The sequence below is a fragment of the Embiotoca jacksoni genome, unplaced genomic scaffold (genome assembly GCF_022577435.1).
Source record: "Embiotoca jacksoni isolate LCO1_2020_lvr unplaced genomic scaffold, fEmbJac1.0.p SCAF_5, whole genome shotgun sequence".
Classification (NCBI taxonomy): Eukaryota; Metazoa; Chordata; class Actinopteri; family Embiotocidae; genus Embiotoca; species Embiotoca jacksoni.
Window position 1 is genome coordinate 16442926 of NW_027185403.1, and position 27256 is coordinate 16470181.

Here is a 27256-nt window from a genome sequence, read left to right on the forward strand (position 1 = left end):
CTCATTGTCACCACTGTGCTGCCGCTGCTTCTCCGGTTATAATGACTGGACTCGCTCGGAGTCTCTTTCTAACGCGTGACGGTTATGTGCGTTTTCACAAGAGCACGATAGGGAGAGATGGACGGTGAGAGAGAGATGGATAGACAGGCCGGAGAAAAAGAGGGTGAGAGTGAAGGTTCATGCTGAGCACATGCTGCTCGCATAACTGACTGCATGCTGTGTCTAAGTGTGTTTCTGTGTGAGTGTGTATGCGTTGTATGTGTCCACACGAAGAATACAAAATGGATCAGATCTGGCAAGTAACAGATTTGAGAAGAGGGATGAGGTGTTATTTACCACTCTACATTCCTATTTTAAAAGATTCTTTTCATCATAAGTATTTTTTGCAGTTGTTAAGACTCAAACCAAACTCTGACTGCAACTTCACACAGAAACCACCGTTGATGATTAGGGTTGTACTCTGACAATTTTGTTACTCAAGTTGGATTTGGTTGTTCGACAAGTCAGTCCTTTTCCTTTTCTTCTGCCACCGCCTTGTCCTTTATATGCCTCCATCAAGGGGTAACTCGCTCGTGGCTGCCTGCCTGCTCTGAGGGCTGACTGACTTGACGTTGACATGAGTGTGAGCGTGGAGGCTAATGCAGAGTTCCCGTCCATTGACACTCTGGCTAGGGGTCCAGTGGCTTTATTCGATGTCTGTGCGTAAAATAAACTTCCTAAACCTGAAAAAAAGTGTGACGGCTCGACTTGAAGAATCTCAGTCAGCTGATGCGTCTCCAACAGATGTGACCTGCTTTTCCACTCCTTTCCTGATTGAAATAATGCATGTGCTTTCTTGCCAATATATAATTCATACAACTCCTCTCTTTGGAGGCGGTGGCAAGTTGACTCGGTTACCTTTTGGCTAGCCCCAGGTTTCCAGTCTTTATGCCAAGCTAAGATAACCAGTTGCTAGCTGTAGCTTCATATTTACTGTGCATATATCCTCTTGCAAGAAAACAAGTAAATGCATTTCCTAAAATGCTATGCAATGTTTTTACACTGCTAAATTCACCGTTGCCTCAGTGGAAATATATAAATTAATTTGCCGACAGAACCCAAATTAACATGCATTAACATTAACATTAAAATAGGGTGTCAATAGGGGCCAACGTCAACATCCAACCACAGCTTAATCTGGCCCTGCTAGGAATGTGTTATTGACTTGTCTTCTTCCGACTTTATGAACACATGATTGTCCATTTGTCCTTTTCTTAAGCCACATATATACAGTACTAATACAGCTGCTCATTTGACAATATAATCCAAACTCAAGGTCTACTCACTGACTCTGTTTGGAGCTTATGACAACAATATAACTCAGGACAACAACATGTCCCAATGACAACTGAGTCAGCTCCGTTTGTGCATATGAAAGTGGTCTTTAAATCAGGATCTTTATGTCAAAATAATTTTCAAGGTCAAGAACAAACCTTCATGCTCAGCAGTTGCTCTTCTTTTTTTACTGATTCAACCAAGAGAGTTTCATACCCGTCCAACACATGGAAACGCTCCACCTGCCAGACACCTGCAACCAATCATTTAAATGAAAGCCCTAGTCTTGTCCTTGCTTGGGGCTCTGTCAGTACTTCAGTTTTAAATACCCATGATTAACATGGTCAAGTGCAAAACAAACACATCTTCACAAGTCTTGATATTACTGTTAGGACATCAGCTCCTCAAAAGTACAAGAGCATAGGCACAAACTCTCAGTCTTTACCGCCATCCTCTCCTCATTAAACTCCATGGTCCTTGTTGCTTCCTTGCTCCACTGTGTGTTTGTGCGTGCGTGCTCTGTGACTCTAGATGCTAAGTGTTCCAGCTAAAGGTCAACAGCCATAAAACAAGAGAGTTAGAGATGGAGAGAGAGTGGCTGATGAGCAGGAGCAGGAGAAGTAGAGTCTGAGGGGCTTTTGAGGAGGAATGGAGTGGTGAAGAGGAGAAGATAGAAGAGCGGGTGAGGACTGTCGCTGCAGAGTCATAACTGGAGTGGGTAACACTTGGCAAACAGAGGTGTGTGTGTGTGTGTGTGTGTGTGTGTGTGTGTGTGTGTGTGTGTGTGTGTGTGTGTGTGTGTGTGTGTGTGTGTGTGTGTGCGTGTGGGAGGTGTGTGTGTGTGGGGGGGAGCACCGGAGAACAAGGCGAGCAAGAAAAGCAATTCAGATGAGAGGAAGTGAGGAGAGAATGAAGCATGAGAGATTGAATGGTGGAAATGCAAAATGTATCAGTTTGGGAATAACTTGTCATCCCTCACTGAGCACTCTTACAGACTAATTTATGAAACTATGATAGGTTGTTCCACTCCACTGTGAAATATAATCCAATACAAACAGTGATGATGAATACAAACCTACATTTTTAGGTGCAATACTGTATTTCATGTCCAAATGCAATAGAATAGAGTTAATAATGAGCTGTAGCTTAAAGGAAATCTCAGAGGGATTAAATCTAAATCTATCATTTTTAAATAAAATGTGATTCTGACCACATCAATATATTTTTCGATGAGTTTCTGTCTACCTGCCTGCTAAAGATTCAGTACGTAAAGTGCCGCACAACCAGAAGGGTTTCTGCGCCGGAAACTAAACCCATGAAATTAAACGTACAAGGCAGATCATTTAGGTTACTGTTTGGCATACTTTCTTTTTCTTTTTCAGAATGAGTCATCACGGCTAATCTCACAGCGATGTGTTAATGAGAAAATCCATCACACTGCATCTTTTAAAATGAAAATAAGAAAACTACTGTGGTGGGGGAAAAAAAAAGATATTTTAAAATGAGCGACTCGTACTCACACTGATGTGAAGAATCTGTGCGTGTCCATGTCTGGTCTCGTCACAGACTGACAGTTCAATTAGTTTGAACTAAATGATGCATGACGTCTCCCTCATGGCCCTAGTAATCGTCAGTGTTCTGCTTTGAAGAGCTGATATTGTGCATGAGTAGATAGCTAAACCAACACTGACTAGGGATAGTCAGAAGTTGAAATGTATGATTTGCTGATGCCAGAGTGGAGCATGGGACCATGTTGGCTTCAACTCTCAGAGCTCATCATAGATTTACTGTATTTTTCAGAGAAAATAGTTCCTTTTTTTTCTTGTGATTTTGCACTAGAAAGCAACTGCAAATGGCTTTGAACTATCTGGAGTTTTAATTAGGTATTCCTCATCAGCTGGGGATCGCGTGTGGATGAGCGTGTAGGTGTATGTGTGCACGCAAGCATACATTAAACAAACAGGTCCATTTACACGCTTGTGTGAGCGTGCTGCACCTGTGTGATTGTGTTGGTTATGTTGTTTAATTGTAGATTTGTTTTTTTTAAGCAACCATTTTGCGCGAGTGTTAGCGAGCTCGTGTCAAGTACTTTTTTCTGGGTGTCGGCAATCAGCAGACAGAGGACATACAGTGAAGATGTTTGAAGTCGTTAGAAGTTCCTTACCTTGATCTGCATGCAGCAGCCATCCTCTGACTGCCACCAGCACATAGTGACTTTGTGATTTGAGTCTTTGCTTTTGTTTGATGTCCCAAATGTGTCAGAGGGGTAAAAAAAAAACTGCAATGATTTATTTCATTTGCTTTGTTCCTTCTATCTGCGGAGGCACATTACCTTTTTACATTCTTTTAAAGTAAGAAACTAAAGCAATGTTCAAGTGCAATCTCAAATGAATGGAGCCTCATGATTGGTCAGAGATAGGCGAATGTTTTATTAAACACTTTATTGACAACCTTGCGATTTCCATAATGTGCAGGTGTTAGTTGTTTTTATTTAACAGCATGTTGGGTTGTTGTTCTAGTAAACCATTTTATGAGATCCAGTACGGAATCCAGTACCCTCCCATACCTTTTGTTGTTTAAAAGGCCCATATGGATTGTGAATCAGCAGCAGCGTTCAAAGCATCATTAGTCATGCATAAAAGACTGTGTTAGTGCTTTAATACCAGCCTTGGGCTCCGGTTCTGAAGATCTGCCTTAATTGCCCACCTCTGCCACGTTCTGCGCTCATGTGTGCATGTACATGTGCGCATACCCAATGTGTGAGAGAGTGTGTGTGTGTGTGTGTGTGTGTGTGTGTGTGTGTGTGTGTGTGTGTGTATGTGTGTGTGTGTGTGTGTGTGTGTGTGTGTGTGAATGTGTTCTTTGTGTATTTGCTAATTGTCAACTGCTTGTCGGGCACTAATAAGCACATAAAACAGAGTGAGGTGCTCTAAGATGGGCATTAAAGAAGATTCAGACACACCCCTCTGCGTGCCTTGAATAATGATCTTTTCTTTCCTCTTTTCCTTTCTCTTTGGCTGTGTGTGTGTGTGTGTGTGTGTGTGTGTGTGTGTGTGTGTGTGTGTGTGTGTGTGTGTGTGTGTGTGTGTGTGTGTGTGTGTGTGTGTGTGTAGCGGTCCACCTGTTAGGTCTGACCTGGCATCTGCGGCACGGCGAGAGCCAGCTGTATGAGAACGGCCTGAGCTCAGCGGACCATCAACAGGAGGACCGCGGAAAAAGCAGACCCACCAGCTCCATTCACCTGCTGGACACACTCAACCCTGAAAACACACACGCTGGTGACAGAGGTGAGCTGACACACACACAGTACACACCGTAATAACAGATGTCCTGCACTCAACTATCGACAGGATTTGCCCGTGAGAAACAACAAAACAAATGTATTACAGAGGTTTGAAAATGTAGTAAATGTTAAATGTATTGAATGAACAAATGAACAATGGCTCAGAGTTTTATTTTGTATTGACATTTCAAAAAAGCAAAAAGACAAGTGTGGAGTTAAACTCGAGGCTGGTTTCTTTGAGCCAGGCCAATTTCCATAAATCTGGATTATTGTACAGCTTTATTTATTTATAGTTGTATTATCTATTTTAGTTTTATGAATCAGGTTTAAACAAATCCCGTCTAAGTTACCATGGACACCTATCCCTCCTGACAAGCTTGGACCTGGTCAGGTAAATATTTAACTTAACTTCACGTGAGGCTTTAACCAATCAATCAGACGCAGTGTTTTCTTCACTGTTCTCATTCTGCGGTTTGTTTTAGTTGCTCGTCTGTGAACATCACTCAGTTCATAGCAGATGTTAAATTGTCCATTTTTGTAATGCTGCAGTTGCTCCTTAATTAAAACTGGACATCATGTATTTTTCCAGATTACACATCAAAGCATGTTTACAGGTGTTGGCAATACTGCACATGTGAAAAAAGTTGGATAAAGCCCTTTGAATCTCCAGAGGGAGCCGTGTGTGAAGTCTGATGAAAATTACTCACTTGATGTCACCTGAGTCGACATCGGCTGGAGCTGAAAACAATTATGATTACAATTCTGAAAATGTAAAAATAAAAAGAAAGAATCTGGGGGTGTGGCATTAGAAAGGAGTTCATCAGATCTTTGTAGCCTGCTCTTCATCTCTGCTTGAGGCTACCGCCCCGAGGCTGCATAAGTCGCTCCAAGTGCAAAATACCCAAATCTCCAGTTGCAGTGCAGATAATGTACGTGGCAAATTTTTAGAAGGGATGAGAATGAAATTATTCCACGAAAAGAGACAATTTGGAGCTTGAAGTTTAAAAGGAAGATGTTCACTTCCTTCCTGGGGAGCATTCTTAACTGAAAGGATTTTATTTTTCAACATGGAAATTATTTTCCAATCAGTCATTGTGTTGCTCAGTGCATCAGTTTCTCACAACTACTATTTTTAGGATGGAACCAACAAACCAGCATGCTTTGTTATCTCTGTGATATATTTCTTCTTTTTTTATATATATATTATATTTTTCACCTGTGTGGTCACTACTTTACTTCTCATATGTATTGTTTCAATCAACATTTAGCCATGTTTGAACTCTTTTGTTTGAACTCTCGTGTCCAATTATTTTTGGGCATGTCAAATGTGGCACTGTGCTCAATGAGCTTTATCTCACGCACAGTTCTGTTAATACTGATGTGAACTGACTCAAATTAAAATGGACACTTGACACTTTAATGTGGCATCCATTTATTTATTTCAAATTGAATTGAGTAGAAGAAAAAAATTGCAACTATCCAAAATATTTATGGTCTTGAATGTACATGGTATGATACTATGTTGAGGCAGGTAACATACAAATAATTGTTATACCTTCGCCAGAATATTGAAGTCATTGCTTTTTTAGTGTTTTTCTCTTCATGAACATTTTATGAAACAGAAATCCCTCAAGGGCACTCTGTGCTTTGCTAGATTTAATAAAAGCAAAATTATTGAAATGGCTGCTAGACTAGAAAATCCTCCAAATGTAAATATGTAAACAGCATATAAATATTATGGCTGGGACATGTTGTGACTACATATATCCATTGTCATAAATTTCAATCAGTGCATTAGGACTCTAGCTTGCATATATAACACTCTCAGCAGAAAGAATGATCCAATACGATGGAGAGACATCAGTCCAGAGATCAGCCTCGAACTGATTACTCATTTATTAGAAAGGCTAGGTAATTGGTTAATCATGTTGCCTCTTAGCCAGTACGTGACTGGAATATATTTTCTCCACTCTGCCGTCTCTCAACTAGCCAGAGGAATTACCAACACCAATTTAACCCCATGATATGGGACATTAATTGTGAGTGTTTCAGGTCATGAAGTCAGGCAGGACACAGCAACCTTCATGCTTGGTCTGACTCTGATGGATATTACATCGGCTGCTGTTGGAGCCCACGTTCAGCACTTATATGGAGAACGTGCAAGGCAAACTGCAACCCGTTGCAATTTAGGCAACCTGGGACATCCCTAAAGCAACTATTCTTGATGAATCCTCACATTCTGAGGATTAACACTCTCATCAGTAGCTAAATCCTCCAATAGAGCAGGCAGGGGTCACGGAATTCACTTCTGAGTGTTGCGTCACAACAATCTATTGTTTCAACTCCTATTGCTTTATATGCTTGATGAAAGCTGGGGAAATCAAAATGGGCAAAGCTAAGCCGTTGATGCAGGGGGCTCAGATTAATAAAATTGGCACGGTGGAGGTGGTCCCTGGGCAGAGGAGGGCCAGAGAGATTAGAGATTAGGCTGTAATCCAGTGTGGCAGATTATCACGCTCATCCTGCTGTACCCATCACCTCTCACACCAAGAGACCACACAATCCCCTAGATTACACCGCAAAGGATGGTGAGAGGAGGCTGCGGGGAATGGAGAGGGTAAAAACATGTCATCGTGGGGAGAGAAAGAGTGAAAGTGATGGGAGGAGAGGAATCTGATTGATAGATAGACAAAAAAGAAACCCAAGAGTCAAAGTGAAATTTTTATTTAACATCTTAGAAGCAATTTCCATTACTTTTGTCCCCAAAAACTAAGATGCAAAATGTTACTTTTCATTTTTGAATAAATTAGTCTTGATGCACTTCTATAAACACAAGTAACAACATAACAGTGGGACCATGAAGATAGCAGAGGAGACCGATTGGAGGATAGTTATCAGTTTCTGCTTGTTTTGATATAAACTGATGACACAGTAGGGAGAGATGAAACGAGCTCAGTGGAATGATTGGAAGGTAGTAATCTTCTTGTATTCTTGTTGGGGTATTTTTAGTGTTGTTGTTTTTATGTCAACTTCAATGCAATAAAGATAGGCTCTCTCAAAGATAGGCTTTCTGTTTGATTTGTTGGCTTTACGCCGAAATCAGGATCCGGCGCCACAGAATTATAATCTGCTTTACAGCTTGCACCCCTGTGCTGGATACTAATTGACATGTTGTGTCATCTGCGTATGGCTAGTGTCTCGTCAAGGCGCACGTGCTGTGTTTTATGTTCTTCTTGCTATCTCTCCTGCAGTTTCCAGTGATCACCAGCAGCCCTTCTTAGTCCTCCACACATAAAAGCTTCTCTAATTAGTGCTACATTAATTGCCACTCACCCCCTGATAATCGACCTCGGGGCTCATGTGCACGCATGCATGTGCAGGCGCGGACACTTTTCCTTCTCTTTTCTCTATTTCTATATCAGACATGCATGCATGCATAAGAGCGTGCGGACATGGCGCCACACACACACACACACACACACACACACACACACACACGCACACACACACATGAACACACACGTAGAAATCCCTCTGGTGCAGATGAAAGCAGAAGTGCCCTGAGAAGAAGTTTTCTGTCAGTGGATTCCCTGTCTTAATGAAGTACATGAGAGTTTGAGAATAGTATATCACTCACCGTGAAATGGCGGATTTATTAATGATATCAAATGATACAAACTGACATACAGTAGAGCGGCATATTGCCTCATTATAAAGTGAAGATGATGAAATGCGCAGCTAGTGGAATGCCATCTGAGCCAATGCGATTATTGTATAAACCACTGTATGAAAGGAGAGTTAGTGCTGAATTGTTTTCACTCTATCTGATGGTGTGGTTGGAAATGGTTTGGAGATGGATGGAATGTGACACAGACAGAGAGGAGGGCTCTTAAAGAGCACATCAATATTCCAGACTGCGTGCGGAGAGAGTGGAAGGGTGTGAGGCTGAGCAGTGTGTATGTGCGGAGCTAAGTAAGAAAAGTGTGTGCACGTTGTGTGTATGTATGTGGGAAAAGCAGATGTGTGTGTGGGAGCAAGATGAGTGTGTGCATGTGTGCAAATGCTGATGGACTCAGTCGCTGTTACACTGGTCTCATTGATTTTCTCACGCTGGGATACAGTCTCAGGATGTAACACATGCACACACACACACACACACACACACACACACACACACACACACACATACACACATACACACAGACTCACATGCAGAGAGAGTATAGATCATTTAGTGAACCCCCTGCTTAAGCACCTCAAATTGAGAAAGCCTAACAGCAGCAACATGTCTGTCTGTTACTCAGCCTGCATTCAAAACATCTTATCCAAATATAGCTGAAGAAGTTCAACATGATTTCAGTCAGTATTTACGGTGTTGATGGCCCATTTTATAAAGAGCAGAGGACTTTGGAGCACTCACTCTTTGGCATTTGAGAGCAGTAGATTGATGTCTTAGGCTCTGACATCAAAGGCAAAATAAATTAATGAATCAATCAAAGTCAATTTTATCTTCTTGGTAAACAAGCTAGATCTTCTTTTTGATAAAAAAAAAAAAAAAAGAAAGAAAAAGAAAAAAATATTCCTTTGGCCACAGTGTGGCCATATATACATATATACTGCTACTCAAAATGTAACCACTACTTTTCCTAACACATTTAGTTTGTAGTTATTTTGCTGATTATAATTTGACATAAAAACCCACAAGTATAGAAGATGAAATTAATTGTTTCAGATTGAACAATTGAACAATATGTAAGGTGAAAAAAATTAGCCCTGCTTTGTTCTGCTCCAACATTGACGTGCCATTTACACATCAGTGCATCAGTAATGCCTTACAGTATGTCTTAGGTTAATTGGCGGTTCTACAAATTGCCCTCAGGTGTGAATGAGAGTGTGAATGGTCTTTGTTTCCGTCTGTCTTTGGCCCTGTGATGGACTGGCGACCTGTCCAGGGTGTACCCTGCTTTTCACCCAGTGTGAGCTGGGATAGGCTCCAGCCCCCTGTGACCCTATTCAGGATAAAGCGGGTATAGATAATGGATGGATGGATGGATGCATCAGTAATAACATTATAATCTGAAACTACTTTGAAAGTGCATTTTTATGCTAATCCATTTGTACTTTTACCAAACACAGTTTTAAAGGTTAGACTTTTACTTGTATTAGAGTATTAGTGAATAGAGTTGAGGTGGGCAATACACCCCTGAAATAATAATTTCAAGAACAAACTATATAATAAGTGTTATAGTTTGTCAGTTTGCCATCAAATATTAAATTAAAATAATTATCTCTCAGTTTTTCACTTTGTAAACATCAGTAACTAAGAAGAAATTCAAGTTCTATATAAAACACAGCTGTTTTCAGCCATGCTAGTTGCAACAATGTTTTTTTTCTCATCTTAAAAATGTGAAAAGTATTATTGTGCACATTACAATATGGCACACCCTTAGTATAGGTATATTTTTACATAGTTTAGTCAGACAGCTCAGGTTTGTGTAGTGAGTGTAATGTATACAATGTTGACTACTCCAGGACTTAGTCTGACCCTTAGCAACGACCCTAGCAACAGAGACGAGATCTAGTCCGTTTTATTGCTTTCCAGAGATCGTTTCATAAACTGAATAAATACAGCACATAGAAACACCAAACTGCTTAGCTCACTCAATCTCGTTGTAAATAAGATATCCGCTGAAAAAAGATATCGATGGAGTCATGTATTTTTAAGATTTTAGCACCAGTGTCATGTGTTAAATCATAACCGGTCAAGCTGGCCTCCGCTAGGATTTTAAGTGCTCAGAGCGACAAATAAGGACCAAAAGAGACCCGATTTCACCAAATGGGTCACATTTAATAGACCTATAACAAGTAAAAACAACACTATCTTGCAAATTATATGAAATTCAATTCCAATTATATATTCGCATTGAGAAGGCGCAGTGCTATTTCTAGTGATGAGCAGGGTGTGCTGTCATGCTGATTTGAGCATTTTCCAAATGTACAGTTGACCAATCAGATCGCTGGGTCGGAACTACTTGTTGTATAATTAGTTTCATATCAAGAAGTCGATATGTAATCAATATATTGCTGAATGGCTGAGCAATATATTGAGACATACCAAACATTCCAGGGCTTTTAAATGAAAGAAGGAAAATTGAGTGTGTGGTCCAAACACTCACAGATCATCACCAAACTGCACTTCACTTGAGCTGGTTCGCTCCTTCCAGGCCTCTTCTGAGACCAGATGGTACAAGCTTTAGTTTTTTTTAAATAAAAAACTGCAAGTACTTTATGTGCGTCAGCTTATACAACACATATTACATGTGTAACAATGTAAGTGCCGTGCAGTGAACGAGTTTGTGAACGAGCAGACATGTCTGTCACAGATGTAGCCCGAGGCCTGATTGTAGAAGGTGAAGATGAGTGAGTAATGGAAGCCCTAAGGCCAAGAGCATTATCTTCTCCTGACTCTGACTGACACTCATTAGTCTGCACAGTGGAGAGAGGAGGCTGAAAGCTTATTAAGCCACCTGCTCAAAAGGCCCTTAATTGAATCCAAGTAATTATAGAGACCTTGCCCATTGTGATATTTTTATTCATCCTGCGGCAAACTCAATCTCTCTTGCATTTGGACCACTATTAATGTTGTCTGCGCCAATATGGGTGAGATTCGCACATAGGGCTGCGCTTCGCTATCGACCATAACACACACACACACACACACACACACACACACACACACACACACACACACACACACACACACACACACACACACACACACAGTTCCGGTCCCCTCAGACATGTCCCATCACCAAGACCCTGGCTGCACATTTAGTCTGTTCCCCGCTTCATTAGAATCTGAGGGATAATAACATTAATTGCAAAGACAGTTTAGTTCCTTTGAAAATAGATTACAGGTGTAATTGTTTTACCTGAATAACCCGTAGGCAAGAGAAATTAATTAGACCTTGTGTCCCAAGTCCTAATGTAGTTCCTCTCCTTCATTGGCCTGGCACACACACACACACACACACACACACACACACACACACACACACACACACACACACACACACACACATGCACACACTAGACTCACTAAACACTCTGAGAGAGACCGACAGATGGATGGGCAGGCGAACCCACATCGACTTCTAGAAACTCCCGCTTTGTAAGAGGGATGAAGGCTGACAATATGGAGATGTTAGCGAGTCATTACAAATGGGAGAGGTTAAAAGTTCAAATGTAACAGCGTCCTGATCCAGATGCCCTGTGGCCTGGCAACCTTTTAAGGGGCTAATTTAGCAGAAACTGCTGCAGTGTGTACATGTGTTTGCATATTGAGGGTGAATAGTGTCAATGAGGGCATTAGCTGTGTTCTGTGTATACCGTGCCATGTTGCCAATATAATTGGCTGAGGCAGCATCATTATTGTAATGTACAATATGTTGGTTATGGCGGACCTGCCCACTAACGATTCATTATGTCCATCAAGGCCACGTCGTGCTTGATGGTAGACATGAACAAGCTCTGCAACACTTTCATCGCCCCTTTAAACAAGCTCAAGATTTTGAAATAAACCTTAATACATTATTTTTTTGCTTACAACTTGCTCCTGCTGCCAACTAATGATGAGAAGCATAAGAGGAGATTTATGCGATGTTGTTTATTTTTATTCCAAGTAACCAATCGCAAGTGTGAGTTTCAAGCAGCTTTTCTCTTCTTAAAGGCACCAGATAGAAAGGTGTGAGGGAAATGTACCTCCCTGTTCATATATTGTCTCGCTTAAGCTTGTCGTCCTTTTGCCTGCCAAGTAGGAATAAACAGAGATTTACTGTTTTGAAAGATCTCTTCAAAGGATGGTCTCAGGTTCTGTGCAGATACAAGGGTGGAACGCATTGATTGACAGCAGTAATCTGAGCAGCTCGGGAGGCCTGAATGAGCCCGAGTCACTGTGCGAACTGTCTGGTGTCTGCGGGACTCCCAAAACGCCTCAGTCCTCACCTCTTTTTACTGGAGCTGCAGGATGATTCTCTACTGCTGAGACAGAAGGAGAGAGACATGCAAGGAGGGATTTTCTTCTTTCTTGCATCAGCAGCTGTAACTTGACACCCCCACCTTCTCTATGGGCATGATCCCCCCCCTCTTTTTTTTTTTTACAACTCCCCCACCCCTCTGTGTCCCACCCCACCACCCCACATCCTCGCGGCTGACCTGAGCGCCGCTTTCTGTCCCCTTGTTGCATCAGACTCTGAGAGGCGCTATACAGTAATTAGCATCAGAAGGATCTGCCTGCTCATCTGCCCGCCGGCCTGCCAGTCAGCCTGTTTGCTGGTCCGCCTGCACGCCTGTCTGCCTCCCAGTGCTCTGCCAACTGCCATGCCCTATTCATGTCCTATTCATCTAGTGTTGAATAAAAGACTACTTTCCTCGGGACATCCATCCCTCGGCTGGCCTTTATATTTTCGTGGCGAGGCACAGGAGTGAGGATTAGCATTAAAAGGAATAGAGTGCTGAGGTAGACTCGGCAGGAATGCATGAATGCATACCTTAGTTCTGCCAAGTTGCTTTTATTCTGTCTGGTGGAGGTTTTAGTACAGCAACAATTCATGCTTCATACAGGGTACCTGACTGTTTTTTTTTATTTTTTTTTTTTTTATTACAAACCTTCTCGAACTCTGTTTTTGTTGTTATCCCAATCTCATCCTTCTCTCCCTTTGTCCTTTTTCTTTTCCCCCGCCCCCTCTCTCCCAGCTCATTCTTGTTCAATTACAACAGTAAGCATTTTATCTTTTTCAATTAGGTAAACTGTTAAAGAAGAAGATAAATATAAACTGGCATTTTATGAGAGCGGGTTTGTAATATGAACAATTAATGCTGCCGCCATGCTAGACATTGTAGCACAGCAGTGCTCTGAGCTATAAATGCTCGAGTAGTATGTAGAATCTTCAATTTTCAGTGGCCCTCAAGATGCCTGTCTGGATGCTGTTTCACTGTTTTCACCTTTAACAAAAAAGGATATGAACCTGCTCATGTCTGCTTGGAATTGTTTTGATAGAAATATAAACAGGATTATACTGTTTTACTATGTTCATCTTTTACTTTGCTCTCTGAAATTGATCCTACAAAAGGGATGCATGCGATTAGTTTATTCCATGTTTTATTATATCTGTTAACATTAAGAGTTATCTGTAGAGGTTAATTGACAAAATATGTTGTGCAGCCCTGCAGCCCCCAGTGATCTTCCTATCTGGCCCTCATGAATAGCTCTGTGCTAATGTAGTTATAATTAGATTAAGACGTGTAAATGAGCCATGTGCAAAATATTTGTGTATATTTTTCACATCAGCCCATTTCAGGATGTGATGAAATACGTAGCCTACTACTTTTTTTTAACAAATCCCAAAACTCCACTAAGCATGAAAGAAAACACAGTTTGTCTTTGATATGTAGGTTATAAATTCAAAAAGTCCACAGCCATGATAGCAGATCTGGGAGATTGTAAATTGGTAAATTAATAACTTTAACATCTGTTGTCTGACATGCTCACAGTTACAGTACTCACATAATGTAGTTTAGCAGCAGCAGGGTTTCCATTTAGACGATCTAAGGGTCGAGTGTTACCATATTTGCTAATTAGTACTAAAAAAGTAATTTGACCTGATAATGGCACAATGGGAAAATAATAAGCCATTTTTCTCAAACGTCAATTCCATGGTGGTGCAGGAAGAAATGGCAGGGAATCACCAAAGTCAGGAGGATTTATGCGCTGGGTATCATGAGTGTCTGTGTTAAACATCCTATTACTATTATTGAGAGGTCTGGAAAAAAGTTGTAGACCGAGCGACAGAATGCTATTGCCACATTTAGCATGGCTAAAAAAGTACCTCACAAGCCTGCACTCTCTGCCGCCCTCTCCGTGTGACAGTACTTGTGATATATGCTGGCTAGCCTGTGGGTGTGCATGGTGTCGCCATAATGGAGTGGTAAAGCTGCAGGCATTATAGATTGAGAGCGAGCGGACTCGTCCATGAATCTGCCCCTAACTGTTCTTCTGCCTTTGTGGCCGTAACGATCGGCTGGCTCCCCTCTGTCACCGTATTTCCTCCATCTTAGTTTAGAAGCAGAGATATATCTCTCCATAAAGGCCGACACAAAGAGGGCTGGAGAGCCTTGCCCGCTACCCAACACAAAAGACTCTGGCCTGGTGGTTGATAAAGGCTTATGGAGAGGAGCTGATGGCCAGTGGACTGTTGGAAAGACCTATTCTCTTCCCACACAAAGACACACTCTCATTCAAGACACTATCTGTGTGCCATGACGCTGTTTGTGAATGCATGCGTGTACGTCTGTCTTTGTGTGTGTGTGTGTGTGTGTGTGTGTGTGTGTGTGTGTGTGTGTGTGTGTGTGTGTGTGTGTGCCCCTGCCCTCCTCCCATTTTCTCATCTCTCTTCTTTCACACACATGCTAACACATGCACTTTCTTTCTTGTTAGAAGATGCTAATATAGCACATGACAAAGCCCCAGTAGACAGTTCTGAGACAAAACACTTCCTCTCCAAAGCAGTTCATCTTTATGCAGATCTGATCGAAAGGACTGCCAAAGCATGCTCTCTTGAAAAGCAGGATTTTCACCAGCGCTCAGTCATTCCTGACGTCTATTCAGTCTCACTTCATTAGTGCAGCCGCTGATCACGCTGATGCTTGAAGACATCAGGTTTGTTATTAATTGCTCCCTCTGATACCGAATAGGACTCCCCATCCACCTTGATAAATCCCCAGTATGTGACTGAGCGGTATCACCTGTCTGTGTTTTTTACCTGCAGAGAAGTGGGTGAGAGGCCGGGCCATTGACCGTGGAGAATTCGACATAGGAACCCAGCAGAACCAGGCAATCCCACCGGGACTTTTTTGGAGGTTTCATATGACTGTGCACCATCCGACCTACATCAAGTTCAATCTCTCCCTCTCACACAACGCACTGCTGGGGATCTATGGACGCAGGAACATACCACCTACACACACTCAGGTAAAGAAGGCTCCTGTTGTAGCATGCTGTTCACCCAGATGGGCTTGTTTGCTCCAACGACCACAGATCACATTCACACTAATGCACCTTTTTCTCTCCGTTTTATGCTTTCATCCACACTAAGGCGTTTTTGACACTGGCCGCACACAAAGAGCTTATTCGAAGCTGGTTACATGGCATTTTGTTTGTGCCTCGATCCAGATTTCACAACGGGATATTTTAACCCTTCGAGCCCTGCGGATATGCTGTCTGTCCAAATTCACTTCTTATTGTTGAACTGCTCATGAAGTAGTGATCACTGCGAGGTGCAGCAAATATGAAATAAAACAACACCTAAGCTGAGTCTGTGCGACAAAGTGTGGGTGAGAGAAATTATTTTTAATGTACATCTCAATAACCATAGTTACAGTCTGCATGCAGCTCTGCGTCCACCTCCACACCCACTACTCTTGTTATAATTAGTCATGAACTTGTCACACACATCGCAAGAAAGAGCGGAACTGGACTTTTGTAATGATGTTAGGCACATTTGTATACCAAAGTAATCAAAAGAACATCTGCAAAGTAATACCTTTACTAATATCCTCACCTATTTTCATACTCCTGCTACTTTGCTTCACAACATAGATCATATCAAATTAAACAACCGAACCTACTCTTTCAGATGACACTATTTTTTTCTTTGTGATCACAGCAAATTTCTTTATTGTCTCCAACATAGGTCTAACGTTACATCCCCTTTTGTTTGAAAAATTAGCACAAAACAATGTATTTTTGGGTTGACATTAAGAGGTTTGGGTGCACACTACTTTTGTCACATATGCCCTGAACAGTGAGTCCCTGGTTCAGGTCCTGGCCGTCCAGACTGCCACTGTCATACAGTATAGAGGCTTAAAACGCCCATAAAAATGACCTACAAAAAGATAAGTAAACAATGTACTCGCTTTTAATAGCAATGATTCAAACATTGTGGTCAAAAGACTTAAATGAATAGAACAATGACGTTTATTTCCGTTAGGCACTAAGTGCATATTTTTTCAAACTGCCGAGTCATAGAGCATCTCACCATCCTGGTTCTTATAATGCCTTATTTCATGAGACACAATCCTTTTTTTTGCTTGCATTAAAGACTAATATTAAAACCCTGCAAGTATTTCAATATCAAATGATGAAAGACATAAGATACAACTCAAATGGCCAACCCTTATAGTGACGAAGATAAGAGTTGCAATGTAATGGAAGTGAAATTACCCTGAAAATAGCCCAGGGCTCATCGATTTTTTTTTTTCTGAAGGATACAAATCACATTTGATATAGAATCTATTATCGTGCAAAGAATGATTCATTTAAAATCTATGAAAAACATTTTTTTTTTGTTATATGTCTATTTAAAATCGATTTGTATTGTGTGTTTTCTATTAACCACCTGCGGTGTCTTTCTGACTTTCTCGACATCTCTGCTCTGTGTGTTCTCGTCTTTGCCTGCATGCTCGTAAAACCAAACCCAGCGTTACAGTAGGCTGCAATTTCAACCAATGTGAAAGCTGGAGAAGGTCATTTCTGATTTGCTATTTCATGTCACCAATTTGATTGCTTAAAGAATCATTTTACCACAGAGTTGGAAGTTGTGAATCCTTTTGATGATTCAAACTATTTTATTGACTTCAAACATAGATTTGTAGTCAGACAGGTCTCCATAAACTTTATTTATGCATGTTTTGTCAGGCAAATTTAGGAGAACAAAATAACAATTTGATCGATACCTCAGTGCAGCAGCGCATGAATTCCTGTCTGCCTGTTTAAAAGGTAGCATTTATGAGCTGTGAACAAATCAGTATTTTAAACTTGTTCTGACACCAGCAACAGAAATTATGCAAATGATGACAATTAAATTGTGAGTTCGGCTGTATAAAAACAGTGTAACAGATGATGGAAAAAAAGGAGTATTTACTTGCTTAGACTCAGCAGAATAATCTGGTTGTGATGTTAAGTTTTGTTATTTGCCAACTAAAATAGGGTTAGGAAGGAGAGATTCTCCTCACATGAACAGAAATATATCCCTAACAGACTTGAGAAGTGTGGACGTGCATTGTTTTGGCAAGGAAATTATTTCGGTGTCTCCGGCACGGTCCCAGTAACAATACACGCACACATACTGTATGCTGTACACGGTGTCGAACAGCATTGTAGCATTGTGCTATGCAAGACGCACGTATACAGACAAAAATACAACACACACTGAGTCATCTGCTTTTTAACATCAGCGTGCCCCTGCTCTCGCCTGCATGAAGAGGTCTAATTAGCTGTTTTTGACACTAGTGTGACACACAGCCCTCAGGGGGAATAAGATTCAGCGAGTGCTTTACTAGTTCAAGGAGGTTTGAGGATGGATAGGAGGGGAGGGAGGGAGGAGGGTGGTGGGGAAAGTTAAAGAGGAAGTAAAAGAAGCACAGAAAGGTTGAGACAGATGAAATAATAGCCGGTTCCATTGAAAACCTGGGTGGTGAAGTCGGCCCATGCTATTAGCAGCATGTCAAGTTGTTGAGCCAACTCCTGTAGCACATGTCTGGTGGACGACTGAGAAACCATGGACGTGTATTTCCCTTCCCTTTCCCTTTTCTTTGGATTCTGAGTTTGCATTTGATATGCGCATCTAAAGCTGTTCCCGCATATTCTTGTATTCAGGCAGTTTTCTAATAGCATTCAATTCAGTTTCACCCAGCTCACCCAACAACAGCCACACGCCACTGCACAAGGTTTGGCTTGCAAATTCCTGTTGCATTTATGCAGGTTTTGTGAAGTCCCCACTTGCTCATTCCAGCTGGATGATAATGCTGTTTTGTGATTATGTCGTTGTATTGTGTTCAGTTCGACTTTGTGAAACTGCTGGATGGGAAGGCCCTGCCCAGGTCCTTGACTGATCCCATCTTAACTGCCAAAGCTCCCAAAGGCCTGCTGCTGAGCGGCCTCCAGGAAACAGGCTTCATCGAGTACATGGACCCCGGCACCTGGCACCTCGCACTCTACAATGATGGCCGCAACCTGGAGCAAGTTTTACTCCACAGCACTCCCATAGGTGAGCAGGATTATTACAGATTCACTGAAACTGGAAGCTTTTTTTTTTTTTTTATCTATTTTCTTAACACGTTTAGTTTAAGAGAATATCATTCTATAGTTCGTAGTTATTGAACTGTATTTGATATGCCTTCCACTGACAGGATCTCAGTGTTGCTTCGCTCTCTTGTTCTGCCCTCCTTTTTATCTGTTGACATGCAATGACATAAGGACTTGGCCAGGAGTGTTTGAAACTCATTGACATTTGAAGGGAACTTTTCCTATTACAAGAATGAGTTTGGCATGGCAAGAGACAGCTGTTAGAAAGGGGAGGACAGCTCCTGTAGTAATGACAGGGCTTGCTAACCGCAGCTCATTGCTATGACACACACGGATGGCAGTGTAAATTGAAGGATGTGAATAATGCAGGAGTACGTGGCTGAATATAGACAAGTGGATAATTACCAGGGCAGTCTCTTCACTCCCACTTTGTCCAGTAGTCCTTAAGAGAATACAGTGTTGAAATAACCCCCCCAAAAAGTGATGAGAAATGTAGCAGAGCAATATCATGGGGGAACTGGGTAATTTACATGTTGCAGACAGGTAATACAGTCACACATGAAGTATGTGATGAACAGATAACATGAGCCGCTCTACATGAAAAAGACTCTTATTTGGGGATTTTTTTTTTTTTTCACTGTAGATTTTATGTTATTCAGGAAAGGATCAGGAACATTTCACAGAGCTGCCTTGATGCTTTTAAGCTAAATATGTGTATTGCAAACCTCTTAAAAGCCCAAGTTGTAAGCCAATCAGTAAACAGCTCCAAAGAGCCAAAACATTGTACAGAAAACATCTTTCGTCGTCATATTGACAGAGAGCTTTTTAAATGACTGACAGCATGCGACAGCTAAACACAGATTTTATTTCAGAGCTGTCAAACATTTGTTGACACGTGTGCTGTCTGTAAAGTCTGGAATAGACCAGACCTTTTTTTTGAGTCACATATTTTGTGCTAAGCAGGAAACCTTTCTCTTTTTTTTTTTTTCATTGCCACTTCAATAATCAAAACAAATATAGCCACAGCAGATGGCCTCAGTCCGCCAAGGTTTTTCAAAATAATGAATCAATTGATTTAGCTTGAAAGAGGAAAATAATATTAATGGTTTGATGTCAAAGTTCATTTCAGCGCCCATTTGCACCTCTAACGAGGGTTCCAAACAGACGCTGCATTATTTTCAAGGCAGAAAATCAGAACTATTGAGCCAGAGGACAATAAATTCTAAAAAGAGCCACGTACGCTGTGGCCCGAGAGTGGCGCTTTATGGATAAATGAGATGATCTCTGTCGGGAAATTGAGCTTCCTGCAGCAAAAAGTAACTGGATACAACAAAAGAAACAGAGTATAAATATGAGAAATGCAAAAGACTTTCGTAAAATAAATAATTCAAATACAATAGTATCAATACAGTGTAGAGTAGGACAACAAGGAAAATATGAAGAATGTTAAATAGTGCATGAAATTATGCTGATTGCAGTGCGCTATATGAAAAAATATGCCTGTTGCAAAACATGTCTTGGAGTTAAAACATCATTGCATGAGTAATGAGGTACAGTGGTGTGAAAAAGTGTTTGCCCCCTTCCTGATTTCCAATTTTTTTGCATGTCTGTCACACTTAAATGTTTCAGATCATCAAACACATTTAAATATGAGTCAAAGATAACACAAGTAAACACAAAATGCAGTTTTTAAATGAAGGTTTTTATTTTTAAGGGAGAAAAAAAAAAATCCAAACCCACATGGCCCTGTGTGAAACAATGTTTGTCCCCTAAACCTAATAACTGGTTGGGCCACCCTTAGCAGCAACAACTGCAATCAAGAGTTTGCGATAACTTGCAATGAGTCTTTTGCAGTGCTGAGGAGGAATTTTGGCCCACTCATCTTTACAGAGTTGTTGTAATTCATCCACATTGGAGGGTTTTCCAGCACCAACCTCCTTTTTAAGGTCATGCCACAACATCTCAATAGGATTCAGGTCAGGACTTTGACTAGGCCACTCCAAAGTCTTCATTTGGTTTTTCTTCATCCATTCAGAGGTGGACTTGCTGGTGTGTTTTGGATCATTGTCCTGCTGCAGAACCCAAGTTGGCTTCAGCTTGAGGTCACAAACAGATGGCTGGACATTCTCCTTCAGGATGTTTTGGTAGACAGAATTCATGGTTCCATTTATCACAGCAAGTCTTCCAGGTCCTGAAGCAGCAAAACAGCCCATCACACTACCACCACCATATTTTACTGTTGGTATGATGTTCTTTTTCTGAAATGCGGTGTTACTTTTACGCCAGATGTAACGGGACACACACCTTCCAAAAAGTTCAACTTTTGTCTCGTCAGTCCACAGAGTATTTTCCCAGAAGTCTTGGGGATCATCGAGATGTTTTCTGGCAAAATGAGACGAGCCTTAATGTTCTTTTTGCTCAGCGGTGGTTTTGGTCTTGGAACTCTGCCATGCAGCCATTTTTGCTGTTCGTGACCTCAAGCTGAAGCCAACTTGGGTTCTGCAGCAGGACAATGATCCAAAACACACCAGCAAGTCCACCTCTGAATGGCTGAAGAAAAAACAAATGAAGACTTTGGAGTGGCCTAGTCAAAGTCCTGACCTGAATCCTATTGAGATGCTGTGGATTGACCTTAAAAAGGCGGTTGGTGATGGAAAACCCTCCAATGTGGCTGAATTACAACAACTCTACAAAGATGAGTCGGCCAACATCCCTCCACAGCTGTAAAAGACTCATTGCAAGTTATCACAAACTCTTGATTGCAGTTGTTGCTGCTAAGGGTGGCCCAACCAGTTATTAGGTTTAGGGGGCAAAAAAATGTTCCACACAGGGCCATGTGGGTTTGGATTTTTTTTCTCCCTTAATAATAAAAACCTTCATTTAAAAACTGCATTTTGTGTTTACTTGTGTTATCTTTGACTAATATTTAAATGTGTTTGATGATCTGAAACATTTAAGTGTGACAGACATGCAAAAAAATTGGAAATCAGGAAGGGGGCAAACACTTTTTCACACCACTGTACTGTATGTGGTTACATATGACAGAAAACCCTGCCAAGCATAATCACAGCAGTCATCATGATAGAGGTAAAACGAAGAAAGAACTGAGTTTGGAAAGAGGATTCAAAACCAGGTGTGTTTGGTCAGCAGACTGACCTTCATTATGTTGTTCTGCCATCCATTCACACATCATCTCACACACATGCACGCACACACTTCCTTACATGGGGCTGCTGCTGCTGCAGGACAGAAAACTGTCAACATCAATATCTGCATATATATAATATATATTTTTTTACAAGTCAAGCCACATGTGAGATGTTAAAAGCACTTTTATTAAAACGGATTATAATCAAAATGCAACGCAGGGTTTCCTCGCCCGTTTTAAAATATAGAGCTACAGAAAATATAAATGAAAAGTAATGTGAAATGAATAACCTGTAATAAATAAAAATAGACTATTTCTGATTTTTCTGAGAACATACTGTAATTGTTCTCAACAACATTCACAGACTGACAAGTTGCAGGAAGCGTTTTTTTTTTTTCTCATTTCTGGTTGTCCTCGTTTCTGCGTTACTTTGCTCTTCTGTGTCAACCCAGTTCATTTCTGCATTTTTCATCACAGCGGCTGATGACCCGCTACACATTTAAAAATGACAGTAGTTCTGCTCAAGCACTCATAGCTCTTTCCTTCTTTTCTTACTAATCCCACAGTTGTTTACTTTAGCTCAGCATTTAGCGATGGCTTCTCTTTATCCCTCACACTCTCCTTCCTTCTCCTGTGCAGTGTGTCTAATATTTAGTTACTCCTTTGTCTCCTGTAGTGATAATGGCACATGGAACAAATTCAGTTTATCTGTCAGGCTTAGTGACTTGGGAATGTGGCTCTGCACCATGAAACTCCAATTGTTAGCTGCTTTAGTTAGCCAGCCCCCAGTTAGTTTCCCGCTGGTAACTCCCGAGCTGCCGGGAAGCAAAGATGGCTGGATGACTGTCCCAAAGAAGCACAGCCTCAAGCAAAACCCCACGATTTGCCACCAAGCAGCTCCGAGGGCTGCACAGAGAGTGTGACAGGGGAAAGAGGCAAAGCACTTCTTTATGGAAGAAGTTGGTTATGGGAAGCAACAACTATATCTATAGCTATAAATAGTATTGTGTCATCTTGTAGCCTATCTTGCTGGAAAAATAGATGAATATATCTTCAGAATGCAATGTACCGCCCAGCACTTACATACTTAGCCTATAGAGCACATATAATATATACAGATGTGTTTACAGAACACTTTACAGTCATTTGCAGTAATGCTGCCTATGAGGTATAAATGAGCTCTATATAAATGTTGAAAGAAAAAAGAAAAAGGTGAGCAACCATCTGCTGATTTCAAAATGGATATCATTATGGGTTTTAAAAGGCATTTTCAAACATATTTTGTACATCAAAAAAATAGCAGCAGGTGCCGATAAAGTCCCTTTTCCTCTTCCAGTCCGATTGACATGTAACCCACAAAAGCCTCAGCATAATGAATTCTGCCATTTTGCCACCTCCACTCCAACACCATCTTCTTTAAATCTACTCAGGCAGAGTGTGCCGCTTCCTGCGAGCCTATTAATTATACATAATTGCAATACTTCACCTGCCATCACACGTCCTCTCCACTATTATATATTTTACACAATGGCCACCAAAGTATGCCAAACTTTCACAGAGATACCTGGAACTTTGGGCAAAAGAGATGACAAACAAAAAAAAAGTGTTTAGCCAGCGGATGGATACTTCTGGTTAGCTGAGCAGCCATTTAATTTTTTTTTCATAAATTCATAAAGCCCAAGGGTCATAAAGCATGGCTGAAGCTTTACGGGCTCATAAAGTACAATTGGAATGCTTATTTGACCAATCAGATCACTTGGCTGGAAGCACCCATTTTATAATAGCATTTAACTTCAATAACTTATGGCATGAGTGATTTCTAACTGGAAAGGGTTTAGTCAGTGGAAAGAACAGAGTGGGTGTCTTGCCCACACACGGGCGTGCGCGCGCTCACACACACTGTACAGTAACAAATGGCGACACGGCTCTTCATACATTACCTCTTAATTGCCTGGAGATTTTTATGGTCGGGACATTGACCTGAAAGATACAGAGCTTATATCACTGTTATAACCCTGCATCTTCCAGCCTTGTGAGCTTTCCGACGGATCGCTCCTCTCCGCCGGATTAAAAGGAACTCTGTGACCTTGCAGATGAGTTTTTGTTCATTGCGTGTGTCAGGTGCCAGATACAATATTGGAATTTGTGTATATGAGGCTTTTTTTTCCAAGAGAGAGAAAGAGTGTGTGTCCTCCAGACTGTGTGGGAGAAAAGATGATTGCCACTCCTCCTCTCCATCAGTGTGACGATGACAGGTGATGGAGGTGAAAATGACTTTGGTTTCTGTAGTGATGCGCTGCTGTGGAGGATAACGCTGGGCTGCCGGCTACTGGCAGGGCCTGTCTCATTAGCATGTGTCACACGCGCCTCTAGGCGGGTGTCACATAATAACTGTGTGCGCATGTGTTTGTAAATGTGTGTGTGTGCGCGTGTACGTGAGCCATGCCACTGAAGGATTTGTCATCCATGCTCCCTGAACAGAGCTAGCTGGGGGACTGCAGTGGTTTGACTCTGGAGTCGATCCCCGTTCAGAGGAGCCGAGCAGGATGGCACAGGGTCAAATAAAGGATGACATCCTTGACACCCATTGTAATTACTCTATCTCGCTTAGATAGACCTCGCCTGGCACAAGACAGCCAGCAGCACAGTTCAAATCCCCAACTCTGCCAGCCTCTGAATGCTTCTTCTCCAGAATCTTCCAACTGGAGCGGAGCTGACGGAGCTCAGCAGGCATATATAATGCTCTAAAAGCATAAAAGTGCTCTTCTTCTTTATCTATCTTTGCCCTGCTGCCTGTACATGGAGAAGGAGATCTTGCATGATGGACATATCAATGGGAGAAAAGGAAGGCAGCTAATTGAAGTCTGATTGAGGAATATGATGAAACGCATATAGCCTACAGAGGGATATGATGAAACACACATATCCAGATGAGACAAAGCTCTAGTAGGAACAAGCATCACGTTGATCTTCACCATGCCCAGAGTGTATCTACTGTAGCGCCGAAGTATTACCCATTCTCCGCTTACTTGTGCACTCACAATGTCAGATTTTATGTTGTTCAATCTCGTTCCAAACTGCGCCCTTGTAAACAGTTTGTTGATTAAGCCGTGATGTTTGTAAATTTGCGAGCAGTGTGTTTCTAACCTGTAATATAGTATAATGTGCTTAGTGCTACTGAGTGTAAGTGAGTGCTTGGCTGTTCCCCAGAGAGTGATAGCAGCTGGATCAGACTAATCTAATATAGCCCCTGTGTCTGGGGAGCCATCCATTGCTTATCAGATCTCTCATTCAATAACAGAGAGCAATGCCAGCTTATGGAGTTACAAGTGGAATATTTTCTCTTTTTTTTTCTGTTTTTTCCCCTCTGACTTTTATGTTTGATTTGTGAATGTGTGCATGTTTGTGTGTTTGTGTTTATGCAGACTCAATGGACGGTTGCTCGACAGACTGTAATGGAAACGGAGAGTGTGTGGCTGGACACTGCCACTGCTTTGCCGGATTCTTGGGTCCCGACTGTGCCAAAGGTAAGAAATATCTGCTGGGAGGATGAGGCTGGTCTTGTTTTATATTTTGTCTCACTGCCAACAGATCTAATGAAAAGATCAATCCTAAAAAGGTGTTAGTCGACCGCTCATCCTTTCCAGCCTCCCTAAAACAGCTGCACAGCAGTTTTTTTGCAGCTATTACTCAAATAGAAGTAAATTAGGGACCATATTCACTTGTGAATGAATACACACACATACAAGTGTCTTGTTATCGTCATATTTTAGTGAAACCTCTCCCAACTTTCTGTTTAATTTGCTCTTGACGGTGTTTTCTGTAAAACTCCTTCGATGTCCAGCTCGGTATAACCTACTGGCTTTCCAGCTTTAGTTCCACATGTACACTAACAGTGGCAACTAACTATGTTGAGTATACTTGCCATTCAGCTTCTCAGAGTTTCTCTTCTTAACAGAAATAAGCCTTACATTTTCATTCACCAACTATTCCCTGGTTTCCATTGTGCTGTTCCTGAGGCTCTGTGAAGCTGCAGTCAGTAAACCTGACTGCAGGGAATGTTTCACATTAAAAAGCCGTCTATTGGCTCAGTGGGCACCTTGCACTTTATTTGTGGAACAATTAATGTGAAATATGAGCAGGAAGTGTTGAGTTTTATTGACAGTAAGTTTAAAAAGACTTGAAAATCTCAGCAACTGAAATATATTAGTGACTTTATTTATTACCAACCAACTCTTATTTGTCCCTCCCTGCCAAACACCTGGCTGTTATTTGAGACCAGGTCACTACATGTATGCTAGCTATTATTGGAGAATTTACGGAATGTCATTGAAATGATATGAATTATTGATGCATTTGTTATAGTTTTTTGAACAACAATGGAGCTTTATGGCACAGAGGAATCCGATTTAAACTAAACAGACAAAACATACCAGGAGTACAAATTCTGTGCATCCTTTGACAACAGTCTTTCCATATCTCACAACTCTTTCCTTTTATCTCCTCCTGTATCTTTCCTTTATTCTCTCTCTCCCTTTGTTTCCCTCTTTGCTGACTCTATCTCCTCTCTCTATCACTCTAGCTCCCTTACATCCCCTCTCTCCCTGAGAGTCCGCCTTTGTAAAATTATTGTAGTTGTATCTGTCCAATTGTGTAGAAACAGGTGATGTGACATCACATCCTATGATTTATTTACGCTCATAATTTATTCATACGTTCCTCTCATCTTTGCTCATTTGCTTGTGCTATAATATTCTCTGTTTGAAAAGTTGGACAGCAAGTTTTAGCAAGACTTGTAAAAAGTGAAGTGTGAATTTATTACTGTGGGGTACAGAGCCTTAGATTTAACAAAGGATCAAACAAACACAGACACGTGCCCGCACGCATGAACACACATGCCTTCACTGCAAATTATCCCAGAAAAAAGGCGATGCTTCTGGATCATCTTTCTAATTCATTTGAAGTCCCGAGCTGCAACTGTCAGTGTGCCATCAGCCACTCACTGACTTTATTCTACCTGGTTGTCATTACATTAGCCACACAGCTCTCCATCTCTGCATGGAGATAGCTCTGCTTTCCACCGTTATTCTATAAACCCCTAATGCTCTCTTTCCTAATCTTCCGTTTTCATGATTGTTTTCACGGCCTGTTCAGAACGAGTGAGGTGACGTTGGGAGGATTTTCTACAATTCCTGGGTTGCCGTGGTAGCCAGGCTCAGGTGGTGCTTGAGTAAATTGAAACAGCGTGAGGGATAAGCTGGAGTGTGTGTGTGTGTGTGTGTGTGTGTGTGTGTGTGTGTGTGTGTGTGTGTGTGTGTGTGTGTGTGTGTGTGTGTGTGTGTGTGTGTGTGTGTGTGTGTGTGCGCAT

At 41.4% G+C, this 27256-nt stretch overlaps 1 protein-coding gene across 1 annotated transcript in view; it reads left to right on the forward strand.

Moving 5' to 3' along the window:
- tenm1 (teneurin transmembrane protein 1) overlaps positions 1-27256 on the forward strand; it is a 170528-nt gene that overhangs the window by 72899 nt on the left and 70373 nt on the right. The window contains exons 6-9 of the mRNA XM_069171293.1: positions 4428-4601; positions 15424-15626; positions 18495-18702; positions 25314-25415. Of these exons, the coding sequence (XP_069027394.1) occupies positions 4428-4601; positions 15424-15626; positions 18495-18702; positions 25314-25415 (687 nt within the window). The remainder of the gene's footprint in view (positions 1-4427; positions 4602-15423; positions 15627-18494; positions 18703-25313; positions 25416-27256) is intronic.